The 19,414-nt window shown below is 35.0% G+C and overlaps 1 protein-coding gene across 1 annotated transcript in view; it reads left to right on the forward strand.

Annotated features, from left to right (window-relative positions):
* The window catches only part of LOC108965939 (lachesin), a 197,406-nt gene that overhangs the window by 152,096 nt on the left and 25,896 nt on the right, over positions 1–19,414 (forward strand). Inside the window, exons 3-5 of the mRNA XM_018928615.1 lie at positions 4,300–4,485; positions 9,888–10,083; positions 15,933–16,064. Of these exons, the coding sequence (XP_018784160.1) occupies positions 4,300–4,485; positions 9,888–10,083; positions 15,933–16,064 (514 nt within the window). The remainder of the gene's footprint in view (positions 1–4,299; positions 4,486–9,887; positions 10,084–15,932; positions 16,065–19,414) is intronic.

The following is a 19,414-nucleotide window of genomic DNA, read 5'->3' on the forward strand; positions in this document are numbered from 1 at the left end:
AACATTTTCCTTTTTTTTATATTTAGCACTAAAAAAATATTTTGTGCTCACCGAGAAATGATGGATGCAGTACTTCAATCGCTTCCTAACGGTTGAGAGATACTTTCAAAACACTCATTAGGTCGAAAATTAAAATCAAGCTCTTAGAGGGTAGTTACATGCATGTTGCCTCTTCTCGGTACCGAACCACCCTCCAAATATCTACAACTGTAGTAACTGAACAAAACCAACTTATGTGCTTTTATCATTCCGTAGCATGTATACTTACATATGTTTATCTTAAATTACCTTAAGGATACATATAATACTAAGTATAAGTGCTACATATGTGCAGTAATGTATTAAGTTGCTATGTTTATGCGCTTCTCTAATGTAATAAGCCATAAAATCTTAACTTTTACTTAAACAAGCTTCTCTGTGTGAATTTCTCTTAGCTTTATACCATCAAATGTAAGTGTTTTGGTGCGTTTTAAGCATCATTAATATTATTTAGCGCGTTATAACTTTGTAGATAACTAATACAGTTTGCAGTAACTATTGTATTAAACTAACCAGTTAACTTGTAAATCGCGAAGTGAAGAAAAACTTTGAGTAAAGTATATTTGGAAAACCAAATAAACTAAGTACCAAAATCTAAGTACCTAGAACCTGTACCATAGTACCTGTACCTAAACAGCACACTTCATCGGTCTTCATTTGGTATACCGCTAATTGCATGGCGAAAAATTTTGAAAAGTTTTGARAAAMAAAAAAAAAAAAAAATAAATAAACCTTCAGTCCAATATGTGTACAATCAGGGCAATACGTCCGCTAGCTACATGTACCTAATATAAGGATTGTCTAACATACGATGAGTTTTATAGCGCATATATCGGTCAATAAACTCTATAATATATCTTATTTCCAATATCAGTGTATCCTTGTGGATAGATTGGATGGATGGTCAATATATAAGGTATTTTAAAGAATTGTGAAAGCATCCACTTCTTTTAATTATCATAACTACTTTAAACCTCATACAAATAATATAAATATATTTGAACTTCAAAATTAATACTAAATCTGAATACACTCGATTCAATTGTTGCCTCATAAGTATTATACAATTTGGTGTTGCACCGTATATTTCATTTAATGTGCTAGATATCTTAGCAAATTGGAGTGAAGCAAGAATATTTGTTGAATAAATCATAATACCGAAAATTTATGAAATCGGGTCCCATCCTCTACATATAAAGACTTCCATTATTCTAGCAGACTTAAAAAAGACAAGAAAAAACTTTAACTTCGGCTGCACCGAAGTTAATATACTCTTCACAGGTGCATTTCTTTTAGTAACTAATAACTATAGTAATCCGATCTGAATAATTTTTTCAGAGATTATATTATTACCTTAAGCAGTAATCCATGTCAAATTTCGTGAAGATACCGCGTCAAATGTTTTCCATACAAAAAATTTATGTCCGATTGTGAGTTGTATGGCAGCTATATGCTATAGTGGGCCGATCTGAACAATTTCTTCCGATATTACATAATTTTTATGAACAATAAACTTTCCAAATTTACCAAGTTTCGTGAAGATATATCGTCAAATATGAGTTTCCCATACTTGATTCCGCTCATTCAGCTTATATGGCAGCTATATGCTATAGTTAACCGATCTGAACAATTTCTTCGCATATTACATTATTATCTTAGAAAATAATCTTTACCAAATTTTGTGAATATATCTTGACAAATTTGAAAGTTTTTCATACAAAAAATTTATTTCCGATCGTTCAGCTTGTATGGCAACTATATGTTATAGTGATCCGATATCGGTACATAGCTAAATCGACACAGCTCAAAACACTGATCATTTATATATATACTTTATAGGGTTTTCGACGCTTCTGGGTGTAACAAACTTCGTGGCAAACTTAATACACCCTGTTCAGGGTATAAATATTTCGATCATTGTGTTGTATGAAAACATGTTCTCGAGTACGCGATATAGTGATTTCCATTTCCACCTTAAATTTAATTAAAAAGCGTTTACTTAGGTCCATATGTGTAATGTTTTAATGAAATTAATTCTTAAACAAGTAAGGAAGGGCTAAGTCGGGAGCAACCGAATATTTTATACTCTTGCAACTTACAAGAATCCAAGCCAGAATACTTTAAAGGGAAAATCCTGATCCGTATGTTCGAAAATCCTGATAGGCCAAGTTTTCGCTCAAAAATATGCTCTTTAATTTTCATTTTGATAACTCACATATTGGCCGATATATGCATTACAAAGTCACCAGGAAGTCCGAACACTTTTGAATTAGGTACATGGTGGCTAAGGGAAGTATTGGTCCGATTAAACCTATTTTTGAGTTACAGACCTTCCATTATAAGAGAATGATAATCCTTAATTTCACTTATATATCTTCTATATTGACCAACATTTTCGATCAAAATTCAGCTATAGGTACCGGGGTCCAAATGTTCGGTACCTATCTTTTATTAGATATAAACAATTTTCGGTCATAAGGTGGCAAACACCAAAGGTATTATTCTTTCAAAGTTTTATCCCGTTATATTAATTTCTTGCTGATTTGTGTACTGAAAACTGAACGAATCAATTGGAATTTAAAATTGTGCTATATGGGAAGTTGGCGTGGTTGCTGTCCGATTTCGTTAATTTCACAATTTACAAAAATGACATAAGAATGTAGGGAGAACGCCACTTACTAAACTTTGTCGAAATCGGTTGCTCGGGTCCCGCTTTTAATAATTTTTAACAGTACCGTTATATGGGGATATGAACCGATCTCATTAATTTTCACACTGTCGTTAGAACTTATTATAAAATTTGCACTCAGCAAACTCTTTTGTTATAGCTTAACTGGTTTAACTTTTTAGAGGGCGAGGTCACAGGACTCCTTTACCCACATGAGGGGTCCTCCATATATTGAAAGTTGGCACAGGCATGCACGGGCCATCCAATCTTTCGGAGAACATATTTCAGTTCTACCGCATTTATTTTTTCGCGAGTTATATTGCTTCGGTCATAGAATGCCACGATTAACTGCCCCTCGCTTGCAGCCGCTGCCTCCCAGAACGTTGAGCGTTTTTCCCGATCGAATCTGACATTTGGCTATAGCGACATCCGTTATGCTGGGTCATTTAGCCAATACCTCTGTTTCGCTTTCAAAGCAGAGTTTTCTATGGACCGCAATTTCTTTCTCGATCCGATTTTGCGTATCTCGAATTCATGGAGGTAAATTGCAGCCACGACTCGTTTTATGCTCGGATTTCTTTTTGGTAAGCAACCTTTCTTCTCTTCCTTCGTCCGATTTGACTTAAAGCTAAGTTTTTTGAGGATTTTGACCGCGGATTTACGTTTCGCTTTTGCCTTCAAGCCTAGCCAAGGTTTCACCGAGTAATGAGTGTTTAATTCCTAATCAACTAATTTTAAAATGAATTTTTGCATTAGTTGTGAATATGCCCCTGGGACAAACCATGTCAAGTGGTCCATGAAAATTTCGCAAAATCACCGATTTTGAAAATTAATAGTTAATTAGGAAGTTGATATGAACGATATGTGACACAAAGCGGAAAATATTTACCTTTAATAATCTGCAAAAACAATTTTTGTTCGTTCATACTCCAAAGATATTGCATTTTTTGTCCCCCTACCGCTCTTAAGACGTATGGCACATCCTTCGCTGCGCAAGTTTTTCCACAAAATATAAATATTAGTTTTTATAAAAAATAGTTTCATTCACTAATATTTTATATTTTGTTGAAAAAAACGTTAGTTTTAAACCATCAACAAATTCTGCATAAGCTCAACTTTAAGCTAGCGTTGGCAATGAGACCTGTGTAAACAATAAAAATAACTTAAATTTTCATATAATTTCACCATGCCAGCATAAATAAGCACTACCTTAAGGCTTTCGCATAACACACACATGCATACATGACCATTCTTTTACCGTTTATTTTGTATTTGTGGTCACTCTTACGTGGTCTTTTGTTTTTATTTATACAACAGACTACTACTAAACGCACTTATGCGCCCACAAGCACACTTCAGCAAATATGGATGTGTGTGTGTGTGAGAGAGGACAACCTTTTCTGAAATAATAGGCGCCCTACACACATTTGTATGCCACTTGCTGTTTGCTTTTGCCTTCATTTGGTATAAGTTAAGCGTATTTTAAGCGTGTGTGCATATACTTACCGACATTAATATATATTTATTTGTTTTCTTATATATTATATATTGCGTATGTGTGTATTTTCTATTAACTTATATATACTTTTCAGGTTGCTTGGATTAAATCCGACTCGAAAGCAATACTCGGTATTCACACCCATATGGTGTCACTTAATCCCAGATTATCAGTGACACACAATGGGCACAACACCTGGAAACTTCACATATCCCACGTGCAGCTCAACGATTCAGGCAGCTACATGTGCCAGGTGAACACAGATCCCATGAAGAGTCTGGTAAGTAAACTCACCTAAACCCTCAACCTTAACTAAATGAAACTGACCGGTAGTGAACCAAGTAAATGGGTAGATAATAAAGGTATTACTTTGTGTGGAATGAAGAACTTAGTTGGTGGCAGGACACTGCAGCATGCAGCAGGACCAACTGGACACAACTAAGTCAGCGGCTGAGACAGCGTGCAGCTACGCTTTGGGAGTTGGGTAACTTAAGCCGTTAAGTCACACATACCTAAGTATGTGTGTGTGTAACAGAGCATATGCTCAGCTGCCGGCTGCTCGCAATCTCCAACACGTTTTTATTAAATATATGTGCATGTGTATATGTGTGCGCATAATTCGAGGTGTGACCTGTAATTTAAAGTGTAAGCCATCTCTGCTCTGTCCACTGAACTTTAACATTTCGTTACACGAACCAGTGTTATTTAAGCTTAGCTGGTAGCTGATAAACAATAGCAACAAGCTCAAAGCAATTCACACACCAACCAACTTTGCTAGCTTTACAGCATTCTTTGCAAGGAAGATACCATGAGAATTCTTTCATTTGTTATACGTAAAGCTTCAATATACGCCACTAAGTAGCTCATGCTCACTTAAAGGATTGCCAGGTGTCCGAATGCTGTTATACTACCCTAAGCCTTGAGGGCTCTCGGTAACGCCATGGCGTATGAGCAACAATATTTGTACTAAGAGAAAAATATAGTTCAAGCATTTCATGTGTCGCTATCGACGAATACTCAACTAATCCATAAATATACATTAATGTGATATGTTTATAATAATCCCTAAGAATCACCAGGCACACACTTGCATGTACAGAAATGGGTATATATGTAAGTGTGATATGTTTGAGCTCAACTATGCAAGTGCGAATGCCGCTTCTGGTCAACCCTATCGCATAATTCTACATTCATGCTTTAATAATCGGTCTCGAAAGCCATGCCTAAGCCATGCTGACTGAAATAATAATACAGTTAGTGATAATATTTTGCGGTCATTTGTACTTATAGATGATCAAAAGGTGTGCACATATCAGCGCACATATGCATTGCTTTCCAGTACATACACATATGTACCAAATAAACATCTACGCATCAATTTGTACTCGCTTACGAACACATGCGCATACACATACGTACATAACGTACATACTACAGTAAATGTCAGGCGTTAAAGCCATACATGAGTTATCTAATAGCTCAAAGCATACGCTTAAGTGTAGATAAAGGGTTGAAGTGTAGAAGAGACACAATGCGATATATAAACTTATACAAACCACATACACTTGCGCCACACATTTGTGCTCTTCACACACATACGCCCTAAAGTATGCTACAATAATAATAACGCAGTCGTTGGCCCCACATTATGGCTACCTCATGAATATTTTTCTCATGCCTGCCGCTCGGCCACTCATCGATGCCTTAGATTATTCCAATCAAATATGTTTGTATGCCTATATGTGCATTTATGTGCACACTTCCGTGCAATTCATGTGGTTATTTGTCTGTGAGTGTACGCAGAATTCAATTATCTATTGATATGGGGGCCAAATGTTTGTTTGCAATGTATTTGAAATGAATTTTTACTATCGCATTTACATAAATTTGCCTTTGCCCAGCTTTTGTGGAGTAATAAAATAATAATTGAAAATTTCATGCGGAAATAAATTATCAACGTATTAGTAATTTGTAATCATAAATCTGCTTGCAAAGAAAACACTAAACAGTTGTGGGAGTGGGAGTGTGAGAATATTATGTAGGCATATCTTTATTGTGAAGCAAGAAAAGTATTACTTTGACCTTTGTCTACAGAAAAGAAAAAGCGTTAACATCGGGTCCTTCGATGCCATAATACCCTTCATAAGCACAAAAGATTTCTTACAATAGCTTGAATTCGATCATTTAGTTCCTACAGCAGTTATAAGCTGTAGTGCTCCGATCTGAATAATTTCTTCACCGATTGCACTATTCCCTTCAGTAATACTCCATAACAAATTCGTCGAAGACATTTCGTTAAAGGAAAAAGGTTTCCATCCAAGCACTAGTTTCCGATCGTTCAACTTGTATGACAGTTATATGCTATTGTGATACCAGCGGTTCCGATAAAAGAGCAGCTTCTTGGGGAGAAATAAACGAGTGCAAATTAGAGGACCGAAATGTCAAAAACTGAGGGGTGTGCGTAAAGAGACATGACTAAAACGACTCGATTCACCCTGCTGCTTTTTTATATAAATATTTTATAGCTTCTCTGTCGTTTCCTTTTAGATGTTACAAACTTCCTGACAAATTTAATATATGTATCTCCTTCAGAGTATAAATATAGCCCAAAATGTCTGCAATGTATATGTGTTACGCAACGAAATTCAGTCACGTCTACAGAACGTCAAAAAGGTGACACAAATATCATAATATTTTGTGTTTATTAGATTGTATTCGTGTTGCTTAGATAAAAAAAAATATATATATATAGAAAAAGGCTAGCCACCTGATTGAAGTTTTAAATTAAAAAATTGTTTAAATTGTATATTTCTAAAATATATTTGAAAATTATCCAACTGTTAATTATTATGCATCTTTACAAAAAATATTTTTTGGCAGTACTGCCACCTGCTTAAAAATTTCAATTACATAATTTTCATAAAGTAAAATACCCTATACAATTTCAGCGCTATTTTAAAAACACATATATCAATAAGCTAAGAATTTAAAAAGTTGTCTGAACAGCGGCGCCACCAGCTTACAGTATTTTATTTAAGAAAACTATGTATAAATAAATTATTACAACGATTTATTTTAACTTTCGTATCACAGTTAAGAACTTGTCTTCAAATTTAACAAAAGTTTTCATCGAATCTGCCACAACATTCAACTTCACTAGGTTTGAGGATAATTAAATTATGACAACTTTATGGTATTTAAAAGGCTTAAAGCTGAATATATTATGAGTTGTATTGTCACTGTTTAAAAAATTTTAAGACACTAGCACATAACTTAATTAATAAGAAAACGTAAAAAAAACTTCTCTCAATTAAAACACAAAAAAAAATTTTTAAATTAAAAATTTTTTTTTTTTTAATTTTTACTTGGGCTTTCCCCAAAGCGAATATACCCTTCACCTGTGCATTTCTTTAAGTAACTATGTATTAAGATTGTAAGGAAGCTATATGCTCTAGTAATCCGATCTGAAAAATTTTTTCGGAGATTATGTTATTACCTTAAGCTGAAATCCCTGTCAATTTTTGTGAAGATACCACGTCAAATGCCAAAGTTTTCCATACAAGAACTTGTTTCGGATCATTCAGTTTCTATGGCAGCTATATGTTATATATATATATTCCGATATCGGCAGTTCCGACAAATGAGCAGCTTTCTGAAGAAAAGTTAATGTTTTCAAAATTTCAAACTGAAGTTCTAATTCATATACATATGTACTGACAGACGTACAAACATATGGGCATGGCTAAATCGACTTAGCTCAACATACTAATCATTTATACAATATATATACTTTATAGGGTCTCCGACGCTTCCATCTGGGTGTTACAAACTTCTTGGCAAACATAATATACCCTATTCAAGGTATACAAATAGAAAGTCCCCATTTCTTTATTCTGATGAATTATTGTAGGAACAGAGTAGCTACCGTTACACAATTTTTAATTTAATAGCATTGTAGATAACAAATAATTTTTTAAATAAATACAATTCAAGATAAAGAACTTTTTGCAGTAACAGTGTCAAACTGAAAAGATAAAGAAAGACCTTTAATTCAATTCAAGTTCAAAGCTTTCCCACTTTTTTAAATTTCTTTATTCTGCGAAATCAATAAAGCGCAATGATTCAAAAGAGGGATGTCGTAGTCAGACATTTTAATTCTTTATAGTTGTTGTATCTCATATGTTACCTTTCTGTAAGAAGGAGGGATCTTCAAAGGATACCTATGCGCGATACGCCATGCCCTTAACTCCTTTCGTCGCAAGGACAAGCTTTAGCCGATTGGCTCTACATTCATGCCATTCTCTGTGCTGCGTTGTCACTCCTTCGTTCTTAGCTCTATTAAAGCTGCTGTGGTCTACTGTTCCATTCTGTTCCAGACATGTTCAAATCTGATAATGTGTTTTCTGGCGTGAGTGGATCTTCTATGAGACCTCTAGCACCGCGAGAAAAATACGTCATATTTTTCCTTATGGTCGAGAAGATGTGTTCGTTTTCGAATATCTCACCGGGTTCAAATGAAAATTGCTAGTGAAGAATTTGCTATTTGTGGTGTGTGAGTTACGATGTCGCACATTCGCATAAATTTTCTCCACTTAACCCAGAGGCGACAGGCTATAATCAAATTGGAAGATTAATATCTAATTTTTGACTGTCTTTGAAAGTCATATTACATAGTCATCTGTCTTCTCTGGAGAGCCCATAGTTCGGCTTCTCACTTTTTAGTAGCGCTTTTTACGTAATTCACTATTCCCACTAAATTTAGATTAATTCGTTTTCGACTAGGGTTCTATTGAAATGCAATGAAAGAAGATTTATTTTCTTTGGACTTCTGGGCGAACAACTTCTTTATTTTACCAAGATTTGACGTTATAAAATATCTTGTTCTTTATTGAATATATCTTTCTCCAAATTGCTTATTATATTTACACTAACTTTCCTTAAGTTTGTACAAGCCTTATAATTCGATTTGGCGTGTACAAACGATGTTAACTATTTCATAGGTTCTTTAGTTCAAGCTTGCTTTACTTAAAACAAAGGACCCGAGGAAGGATTACTTATGAGTTCTAAGTACTTCGCGAACAAATTATTATTTGAAAATCCTGTGTTTTAAATATATTCATGAATGACGGTCCTCCGTATATGGCAATAGCTTAGCTTTTCTCTAATTGTAGTATTCCAAGAAATGGACTAACCTACAAACTGTTTAAGTGAAGAGTTTCCCTAGGAAAAATACTTCGTGAGACTTATCAATGCTTATCAAAAGATGGTTATTTTTAGGAAACTTAAGAAAGTATGCTAACGATAATTTGGATTACACCCCAATAAAATCGGATACATACGCACATTGACGGCATACAAAGAAAAATGCATTATGACACGCAAATTGAGCTCTAGTGGCTATTCTATGTGAAATTATCAATTTGAAAATTTTTAGAAAAACCTGCTAGTAACTTAAATCCAAATTAACTTTAACATTAAAGTGATTAATAGTATTTGTCGTATGACTATTTCCTATTTTATATTTACATAAAATTATTCATATACCTTTCATGCTCATTCTTCAACTGCACCAACCATGTAATGCTTAGTATACTTACGTGTCTATGTGTATGTGTTTTTATTCCACATTCGTTCACATTTTGCACCAATCCTTGCACTTGCCACCATCATCACCACCTGCAGTCTGGCTATTTGGATGTTGTAGTGCCGCCGGATATTCTAAATCATCCGGAACAAAACCTCGAAGAGGGTATCTGCAATGAAGGTGGCACAATCGTGCTCATCTGTAGTGCTACAGGCGTCCCTGAACCGACTGTGCAATGGCGACGTGAGGGCGCTAAGGATATAGTTCTACGAACGGAGACAAGGGAAAAACAAGGTAAGACTATGCATGAGTATAAAAATTTAAGGAAATATTTAAAAAAAAAAACATTTTTGTACGGTTGCTAAAATTTGTATGTATTTTAACATAGTATAAAAAAATCATAAATAAATAATTATGTACTCTGAGTAGTTCTTTTAACTACTGGAATTAAGAAAATTGCGTATCCTTTAAGGTCACTGTAAAAGTCCAGATGCAATTCACAACTTTCTATTCGACATTTTTGGTGATTTGCATACTTAGAACATTTTGACATGCGTTGTTTGCAGTAACTTAAAATACTCTTCTAGACCAGAAAAGGAATTAATTGCACATTTTTGAGCGATTATATTTTAAAACTCTCTTTATAGTCCTGACTTGGTATAGAATAAACGTTTATTTGACATCTGAAAAGGCGGTTAATGCATTCAAAAGTCATGTTTTGGAGATACCTCAAAAGTGCTTAGACAATTCGTTCACACGCTTGCAAAAGTATGTATATTGATCTTAATGGAGAATATTAAAAAATGCTTTTGCTCCCGTGTCCCGAAATATAAAAGTCGACCTACCTTCCTACCATAAAATCGCTAATCTTGAATTAAAGAAACAATAAGGAGTTAAACTAAAAGGTAATTGCTGTTATAGCGCCAGAAAATTTCCCTTAAATAATTTAAACGAATATTAGACTTAGAGAAATAGCAGGGTGACAAATTTGTAAAATAAACGCCACCTTAAAGTACTCGAGCGCGATAGATTTTCACGAAAATGCTATAATCTGACAGTTTCCATGGGGCGATAAAGGTCGACATAAGGTCAAGCCTACTGATCACCATAGCGTGGTTGTTGTTAGTAGACGCTCGACACTTTTATTTGTTTGTGGTGTTTTAAATTTTTTCCGCTTACAGCGAGAAGCGTACGAGGACTTCTAATGTCGGAAAATCTTTTTTTGAAGACTATACTATCATAAAAGCAGTAAAAAATTATAAAGTTTTATATTTTTTCTCGGTTACAGAAATGCAAAATGACCGGAAAGTTCAAGGAGTTCAAGAAGTGGAAACCAACTTCGACGATGACTCGAATGACGGAAATTGTCATGTTTTTTTTTTTATATTTATATCTATTATCATATTAAAAAATTATTCAATTTTCTATACATATATATGTATGTATACACTATTTTTATTACATCTTGTAACAAAAACAAGAACCAAACAGAATGCTTCCACTTTTAAATCGTCAGATTAACGATATTCCTGTATATAATTGTCAGATCATCCTTTCGGAAGACTCTGACATCAAGTTCATCCCCCTGCATAAAAATCTGACGAAGCTTATTTAGCCTCAACGCTGAAGATGACTTTTCGATGAAACGACGATTCTGGTGGTCAAACAGCTTATGTTGAGGACACTGACACCGACACATTTTTAAAATTTCGACTCGTTGTCGTTCTCGTTGCCACTCAAATAGTCTGAAACATCAGATCATCACTATTAACGAAACTTGTATATTTTATTTTTTAAATAAAACAAAAATGGTTTAGGAAATCAATGAAATTCTTTATTTCGACTCGTTGTCGGATCGTATATGATACCATGATAAAATGGCTAATCTTACTAAAGAGAAATGTCAAAATAGTGGGGAAAAATATTTCGTTTGCTGTCCATTTTTATCAAAAGATTATTCAACAGCTTTCTGAAAAACTTACAGTATATGTAAGGCAAGCGATCAAGGAGTGTTTCTTCAGGTATCTTGTGAAGCTAGCAATAGTAATACAAAGTACTTAAAAGGTTAGAATGTCTGATATTTTCAAAAAATATTTGTTGGCTTAAACTACACTTTGTGTATTTTTACAGCTGCGCAAAAAGCTTAAGCCAAAGCTAAATACTAGAATAACCACACGTTAAAACTCTCGCCCAGAATATATCGTCAAATTAAGACCTTTTATTGCTCTAGAGCTCCTTTATATATAATCTTAAACATTATCTCAGTTCTCTTACATGATTAGATTTATTTACTAAAAGATAGAACTTCATCGGCTCTCTTACGATCAAATAAGTTGCGAACAGTTATGGTAGTATGTAGATCGTTTTTGATTAACTTTAATGATGACTTTAGTGATAACTAAAAATGCTAAGAAAATACTATAGAAAGAAAACGGTTTATCCTTGCATAATCCTTAAAGTTCTTAAAGACCCTTACTGCAAATTTGTACAATTATGGAATACATGTCATTATAAACCAAATTTACCCTACGAAAATCACTAATTCCATAGTTAAAACAACAATCCAGTAAATCCCTGACACCACTTTAAGGTCCTGAAATGTTTGCTCTCACCACCCAAACACAAATTGCTACCGTGTATTCCCCTGAATTTTTTGTATGCTGCGATTAAATGGTAAGTAAAACGATACTCATTTTCCCTTTGCCGCCCTAATTGAGCGCGAGAGTGCAACTTATGCGGGGCAAAGGTGGGGCAACAATCCACTCAAACACTTCAACTTTGCCTGAGTGTGCTTAGCCTGCTTTGAAAAGGTTGGATGTACTCACACACACACATAAGACACACATACACTTAAACATTAATGTGTTGAGGCCAGCGATTAGGTGTTGAGAACGTTCATTGTGTACTCATACCCCGGATGACATGTTGGTGTTGTGTTGTTATTTTTTTTTTGTATGTTACGAATTGCGGTGTATGTCTTTTGTGCACAAACGCAAGTGTTTGGCATGCCACATAATGACTGTTTAGCAAAGTCGGTGTCTCCACACTAATGGCTGCTATGAACACTACTCCTTTTTTTCGTCCTTTTTGCCTTATTATTTGTATACTATTCTTTTTTTCTATGAATTATATGAAGTTCAAGGGAATGGAAGAAACTTGTGAGCTTGTGCAGTCTTTTAAAGCATATTTGAATATTTGTTTTTGTACAATTACAGCATTTATTACAATATAACATATAGTGAAGAAGTCACATTATATTACTATCATACGTACGCGAGCAAAGAAATATTCAATTACGCATAACGGGTGGTCCATATAGTGGTTGACAATGACTGTCAGTCAGTGATGTTAAGTCAGCATCCTATCTGAATTTTCGACAAAGTCAAAGGCGACATAGCCAGCTTCCTGAAAAAGACTACAAATAGAGGCTACGTACTCGATCTTCGCCGACTCAAAGTACACATTCAATAAAAGTAGTTATATAGCCCGCTTAGTGAGACTCTAATCGGCGGTTTGGCTCGCTGTCAAGTACAACACTTCAAGATATTACACTTTCAAACAAAGTCCTGGTCATATGACCTTTTTTAAATCATCTATCAAAGTATCATTTTGATGTTTGAACCTTGGAACATCACAAAACTGGCAAATATTTGCTTTAGTTTATATGCTAAACATTTTTCTCTCGGGCGCTGATTATCCAGACCCCATAAAATTAACAAGGAAGGAGAGCTCGAAGCTAATATTGAAGAGGTGACCGCAACATAAAGAGGATAACTGATATTGCCCATATCATCTATAGTTTCCTACCTATGTATATCTAGCGGTTCTTCCGTTAATTGTTATGTCTATCACGACAAAAGATCTGCTTCTTCTATTTTTATAAGTCTCGAAAAACATAGAGCTTGCTTCATCATCCTAAAAGCACTTAATACTTCCTTCTGTTAATTGAATGACTGAATCGATTATACCGAACATAATCAAGCGCATTTAAATACAGTTTATTTCAAAATTAACATTCTGCACGCCTGTTTTGTTTTTATACCCTGAACAGGGTATATTCAGTTTGTCAAGATGTTTGTAACAGCCAGAAGGAAGCGTCGGAGACCCTATAAAGCATATACTATACATATGTAAATGTGTAAATGATCAGTATGTTGTGCTGAGTCCATTTAGCCATGTCCGTTTGTCTGTCTGTCCGTCTGTATATATATAGGAAATAGTCCCTCAGTTCTTAAGATATCGTTTTGAAATTTAGCAAATGTCGTTTTCTTTTTAAGAAGCTGCTCATACAAACTGAACGATCGGAAACAAGTTCTTGTATGGAAAACTTTCACATTTGGCAAGATATATTCACAAAATTTGATATAGATTATTTTCTGTAACAACAATGTAATCTAAGAAGAAATTGTTCATATCGGTTAACTATAGTATATAGCATCCATACAAACTGAATGATCGGAATCAAATGCTTGCATGGTAACCTTCCTCATTTGATGATATATCTTGACGAAATTTGGTATGAGTTATTGTTCATAGAAATAATGTAATATCGGAAGAAATTATTCAGATCGGCTCAATATAGCATATACTGCCATAAAAACAGAACGATCGGAATCAGGGCTTGTATGGAAAACTTTCGCATTTGACGTGGTATCTTCACGAAATTTGGCATAGATTACTGCTTAAGGACAGAATGGATTACTATAGCATATAGCTTTCATACAAACTGAACACATAGTTAATAGCAGAAATGCACCTGTGAAGGTTATCGTTTTTCCGTAAGAACACGATGCATGCCATCGACATTTTTCCTGGAATATCATAAAGGTTCCACAATATACGAAAAATGCATCAAATTAAGGCCGCTTCGTCTCATCTATCTGTTGACTCAGTTTGAAGTCAGCTAATTTCAACGAATGCAGTTAAGCCGTAATAAGCTCATTGTATCGCTTACGAAATGCCAATTTAGCGCGACTCAATTAATTTAACAGAACGCTTCCTTTTTTAGAAGTAATCATTCAATTTTGGTATCTTTTCATCAATCGGCGCATTGTAGCGGATTTTCTGTCGAACGGTGCCGAAAATAATCGCAGAAAAATAACTTGACCGTTGTTTTCATCTTGGCTGTTAGTGTAAATTTTCAAAATCCTTTGTCACTTTTGAGATTCGACTCACATTGCTAATGTACGAATACCACTGATAAATACTTCAAGCGATATATAAAATCACTGGAAGAGGCTGAAAACTTACAGAGCCTTCACGAGAAGAATTGTAGGTCAATACTTTCAAAAGAGCATTATCGATGTGTCTACTGTTCATTTTATATCTGCCGACACTAAACTTTTAGAGCTGTTGGTACAAACTGATCTACTAAAATATGAGAATATAATACCTTTCGGTGTGTGTGACCGTATACTTTACGCAGGTCGAATATGATACCGTGAAATCAATCATGAACACAGTGGCTTCAAATTTTATGACTACACAATGCTAATGGTGTAAAAGGATCTGACTTGAATGCCTATTAAATGAATGTCAAAAAAGACTTTCAAACTCTTTTCCTCCAGTGGGTAAATATTATTCACTGGAGTCATACAACAGTCTATTTAGAGATAAATAAATATCATTCAAGTCTATGATACATTGTAGTATTGAAAAGACCTTGTAGGAAAGGTCCCATTTTACGATTTACCCGAAAGCCCAGTGAGCCTGTCAAAAGAATGGAAGTTCATTCCAATAGTAGTGCGCATTCCTTCGAATAAACCAATGACATATCAAAAGTTAAATTGATTAGTTTCTAAAAAATAACCACCGTGCTGATCACCCTGTTTAGACATACATACACAACCACAGATTGTCAAGTTAGCGTAATGTGATAGACATAATCGAAAAGTTAATTAATTAGTTCACCACACATACTTTGTTCACCCTTTAATGAGTCACTTTTTTCAATTTATTAACCCTTTTTCATTACACTGACTCCCTTCAATGCTTGGCATTGTAGATGGAGCACCGCACTTGAACCACATATCAGAATGTCTCCGTTGTGCATGCTGTAATTTTGTTTCTGGCATCCATTCTAAACAAATAAAAGTATACTAAACATTCTTTATTTACCAATTGTACGATTTTTCTCATTGCAGTGGTCAAAACGGTAGAGGGTGAGCGACTCGTGCTGACTAATGTGCATCGCACCGATATGGGCGGTTATTTGTGTATTGCCTCGAATGGTGTACCGCCGTCCGTAAGTAAGCGCTTCGACGTGCATATCAATTGTAAGTACCAAAATCCCAGAAAAAAACAATTGTAATTACATTTGTACAGTTATATTGTAAGTGAAATGCATTTATCCTAGTTTATGTACACATGCCAATTTGTCTTCGTGCTTATTTTTAGTTGAAATTAAGTTTCGTTTTCAACTAAATCTGCCACTTGAAGGCCACCTCGCAACTTTTTTTCTGTGCCCAATCGGAAGCCAAAGAAAATAGATGATAAACAAAATCTAAGAACGAAAGGGAATCGTAAAACTTAGAAAACATCATTAAAAATGGCTTAAGGGTGAAATGATATTGGCAGTGAAGCCATGACCCATATACTATTTAAGCAATTTTCGTTAATTGTATAGACAAGAGTTCAAGGCGCCAAGCTGTTTACATCATATGTGTCTACATATGTACATATGTATGTAAGTTAGGCTAAGTTAAAATGGTTGCGGACTAAAAGTCATGTTTTGATTTCTTAAGCATGAAGTTCCATTATATAATGCTTAGAAAAACTACACGAACCCATATAAGTTCATGTTTTCACAATTCCTCGAAGAACTAAAGATTTCACATTCTTCTTCTTTACTGGCGTAGACGCCGCTAACGCGATTGTAGCCGTTGTTAACAACAACGCATCAGTCGTTTCTTCCTTTCGCTACGTGGCGCCAATTGGAGATTCCAAGCGAAGCCAGGTCGTTCTGCAACTGGTCTTTCCAATTGAGTGGAGGTCTTCCTCTTTCTCTGCTTCATCCAGCGGGTATTGTGTCGAATACTTTCAGAATTCTAGTGTTTTCGTCCATTTGAACAACATGACGTAGCCAGCGTAGCCGCTGTCTTTTAATTCGCTGAACTATGTTAATGTCGTGGTATATCTCATACAGCTCATCGTTCCATCGATTGTGATATTCCCATAGTCAACGCGCAAAAGACCATAAATCTTTTTCACAACCTTACTCTCGAAAACTCGCAACGTCGACTCATCAGATGTTGTCATCGTTCATGCCTCTGCACCATGTAGAAGAACGGGAATAATGAGTGATTTATACAATTTGGTCGTTGTTCGTCGAGAGAGGACTTTGCTTCTCAATTGTCTACTCAGTCCGMARTAGCACCTATTGGCAAGAGTTATTCTGCGTTTAATTTCCAGGCTGACATTGTTGGTGGTGTTGATACTGGCTCAAAGATTGACGAAATTATGTCCGACTTCAAAGTTATGACCGTCAACAGTGACATGGGAGCCAAGTCGCGCGTTCGACGACTGCTTGTTTGCTGACAGGAGATATTTCGTTTTGCCCTCGTTCACCACCAGACGAACTAACTGTGCGGTTGTTAAGGTCAAAGATACTAATATCGTCAGCACATGCCAGCAGCTGTACTCGTACACTTTTATAGAAGATCGCACCTGCTCGATTAAGTTCTGCAGCTCAAATTATTTTCTCCAGCAGCAGATTGAAGAAGTCGCCCGAAAGGGAGTCGTCTTGTCTGAAACCTCGTTTGGTATCGAACGGCTCGGAGAGGTCCTTCCCGATCCTGACGGAGCTTTTGTATTAGTATTGCGGGGATACCAAAATTGTGCAGTACAAACGATACAATTAAGTTTTGAATATAACATCATTATTTTTCGACTAAGTTGAGTCGTATGTACGTCCGATGTGGACTTCTAAAACTGGAAGAAAGTCTGGTTTATTGCTAAAGCCCAATGATTTCAAACAACCCTTCAAGAAGTAGTCTAATGGTGTTAAATCGCAACTTCTTGGAGGTTATTCAATGTCAATTGAACGTGCTGCGTAGCACCTAGCACCCGTCTTGTTGAAACCAGATATTGCCAAGATCAACTTCTTCAACCTACTTCCAGAAGGAGTTGGTTATCATCGATATGTACCGCTCCATCATTGACAGTAACGGTGACACCAGTTTCATTTCGAAAGAAAAAGAAAAACCAGACCAGAATCGACAGTTTTGTTAATTTACGCATCACTCAGCTGAAAGTAAGCCTCAAAAATCAAATTCAAAAAATTCACAATGTTAACGGTAATCCAATGGCTTAAGTTCTTGAGTAAGAACAATTTTATATGGTTACAAGCCCAGATTCTTTGTCAAACTCCGCCAGGTTGTCGTTTGAGACAGTCTCAATTCTTGAAATCTTCCTGGAAATAACAAAAGGCGGTCTTCATCAACACTTGCCTGATAGCAATTTTCTGATTACTTCGAGCGGTTCTTTGTCATATTGACACTTAACTATATGTAAAGAAAATATACGCTAAAAATGTTCAACAATTCGACGAATAGCGAACACAGTTGGACGATTTTACGATTATTTTGAAAACTAAATTGAATAATTTGTAAACGTTGTTCTTGCGCATATTTTTTCATGATGATTTTTCTTATCTATGACATGCAAAAATCGTTATCAAGAAGAGATTTGAACTGAATTTAATATCAACAGTTCTAGTCCGATATTGAAAACATATAAATCATATGGAATTTAACGAAAGTAGGCGTGGTTTTAGTATAGGTTTCGAACTTTATTGAAATTGGTCGAGTAGAGAGATATTTGATTTTATCTAAAAGCAGTACCACGCCCTTTGTCTAATTTTGAGACCGTCTAAATAAGCTAATAAAGCTGATAAAACTAACTCTACAGAAAACTGTTTTGAGAAAAGTATTTGAAATATTTATTCAAAACATTAATATCTTACTTTTTACGCTAGCAAAGTATGCAAAATCAGAAAACAGAACCAATTTCGAATTTTCGCACTAAATCTGCTCCTTAAAATATGTTATAAGCTGGAATTTTTTTATTTTAAAGCTAAAAGTCTCAACGTATAAAGATTATGTAGGTAGTGGTTCTTTAATTCAAATGAAATACCTAACGTTGGTTTTCGATACTTGAATAAATTGCTATAACTGAAATTATGTGGTTTGATATATTAAACATATTTTCTTTGATTCTCTTCCACATTAAATGCATTTTTTTTTTTTTTAGACCGAACGCTTTCAAAAAAGTGTTACTTCAAAAGGTAGTCCTTAAAATAAATATATACATAAAAATTAGCACAATTCAACTTTTAATATAATTTGTACATAGCCACACACACATACACCCACCTGTCAAGCAATCACTTGACGACAAAGCACGAGTGTACAATTTGTTTGAAATTGTTGCGATGCTTAAAGTCAGCTTTAACTCGGGCATTCATAAAATTAACAAAACAACTTTGCGGTTTTGTCTATGGTTGCACACCCACATACAGGCATAGGGGTATTAGAGTTTTTTTTTTTTATATTTAACAGAAGCCCTCAAATATCTACACAAATACTCGTTGGTATGTATGTATGCACATACCGACCACATCAACCAT

This window comes from Bactrocera latifrons, unplaced genomic scaffold, assembly GCF_001853355.1.
Source record: "Bactrocera latifrons isolate USDA-ARS-PBARC rearing strain unplaced genomic scaffold, ASM185335v1 scaffold_151, whole genome shotgun sequence".
Taxonomy (NCBI): domain Eukaryota; kingdom Metazoa; phylum Arthropoda; class Insecta; order Diptera; family Tephritidae; genus Bactrocera; species Bactrocera latifrons.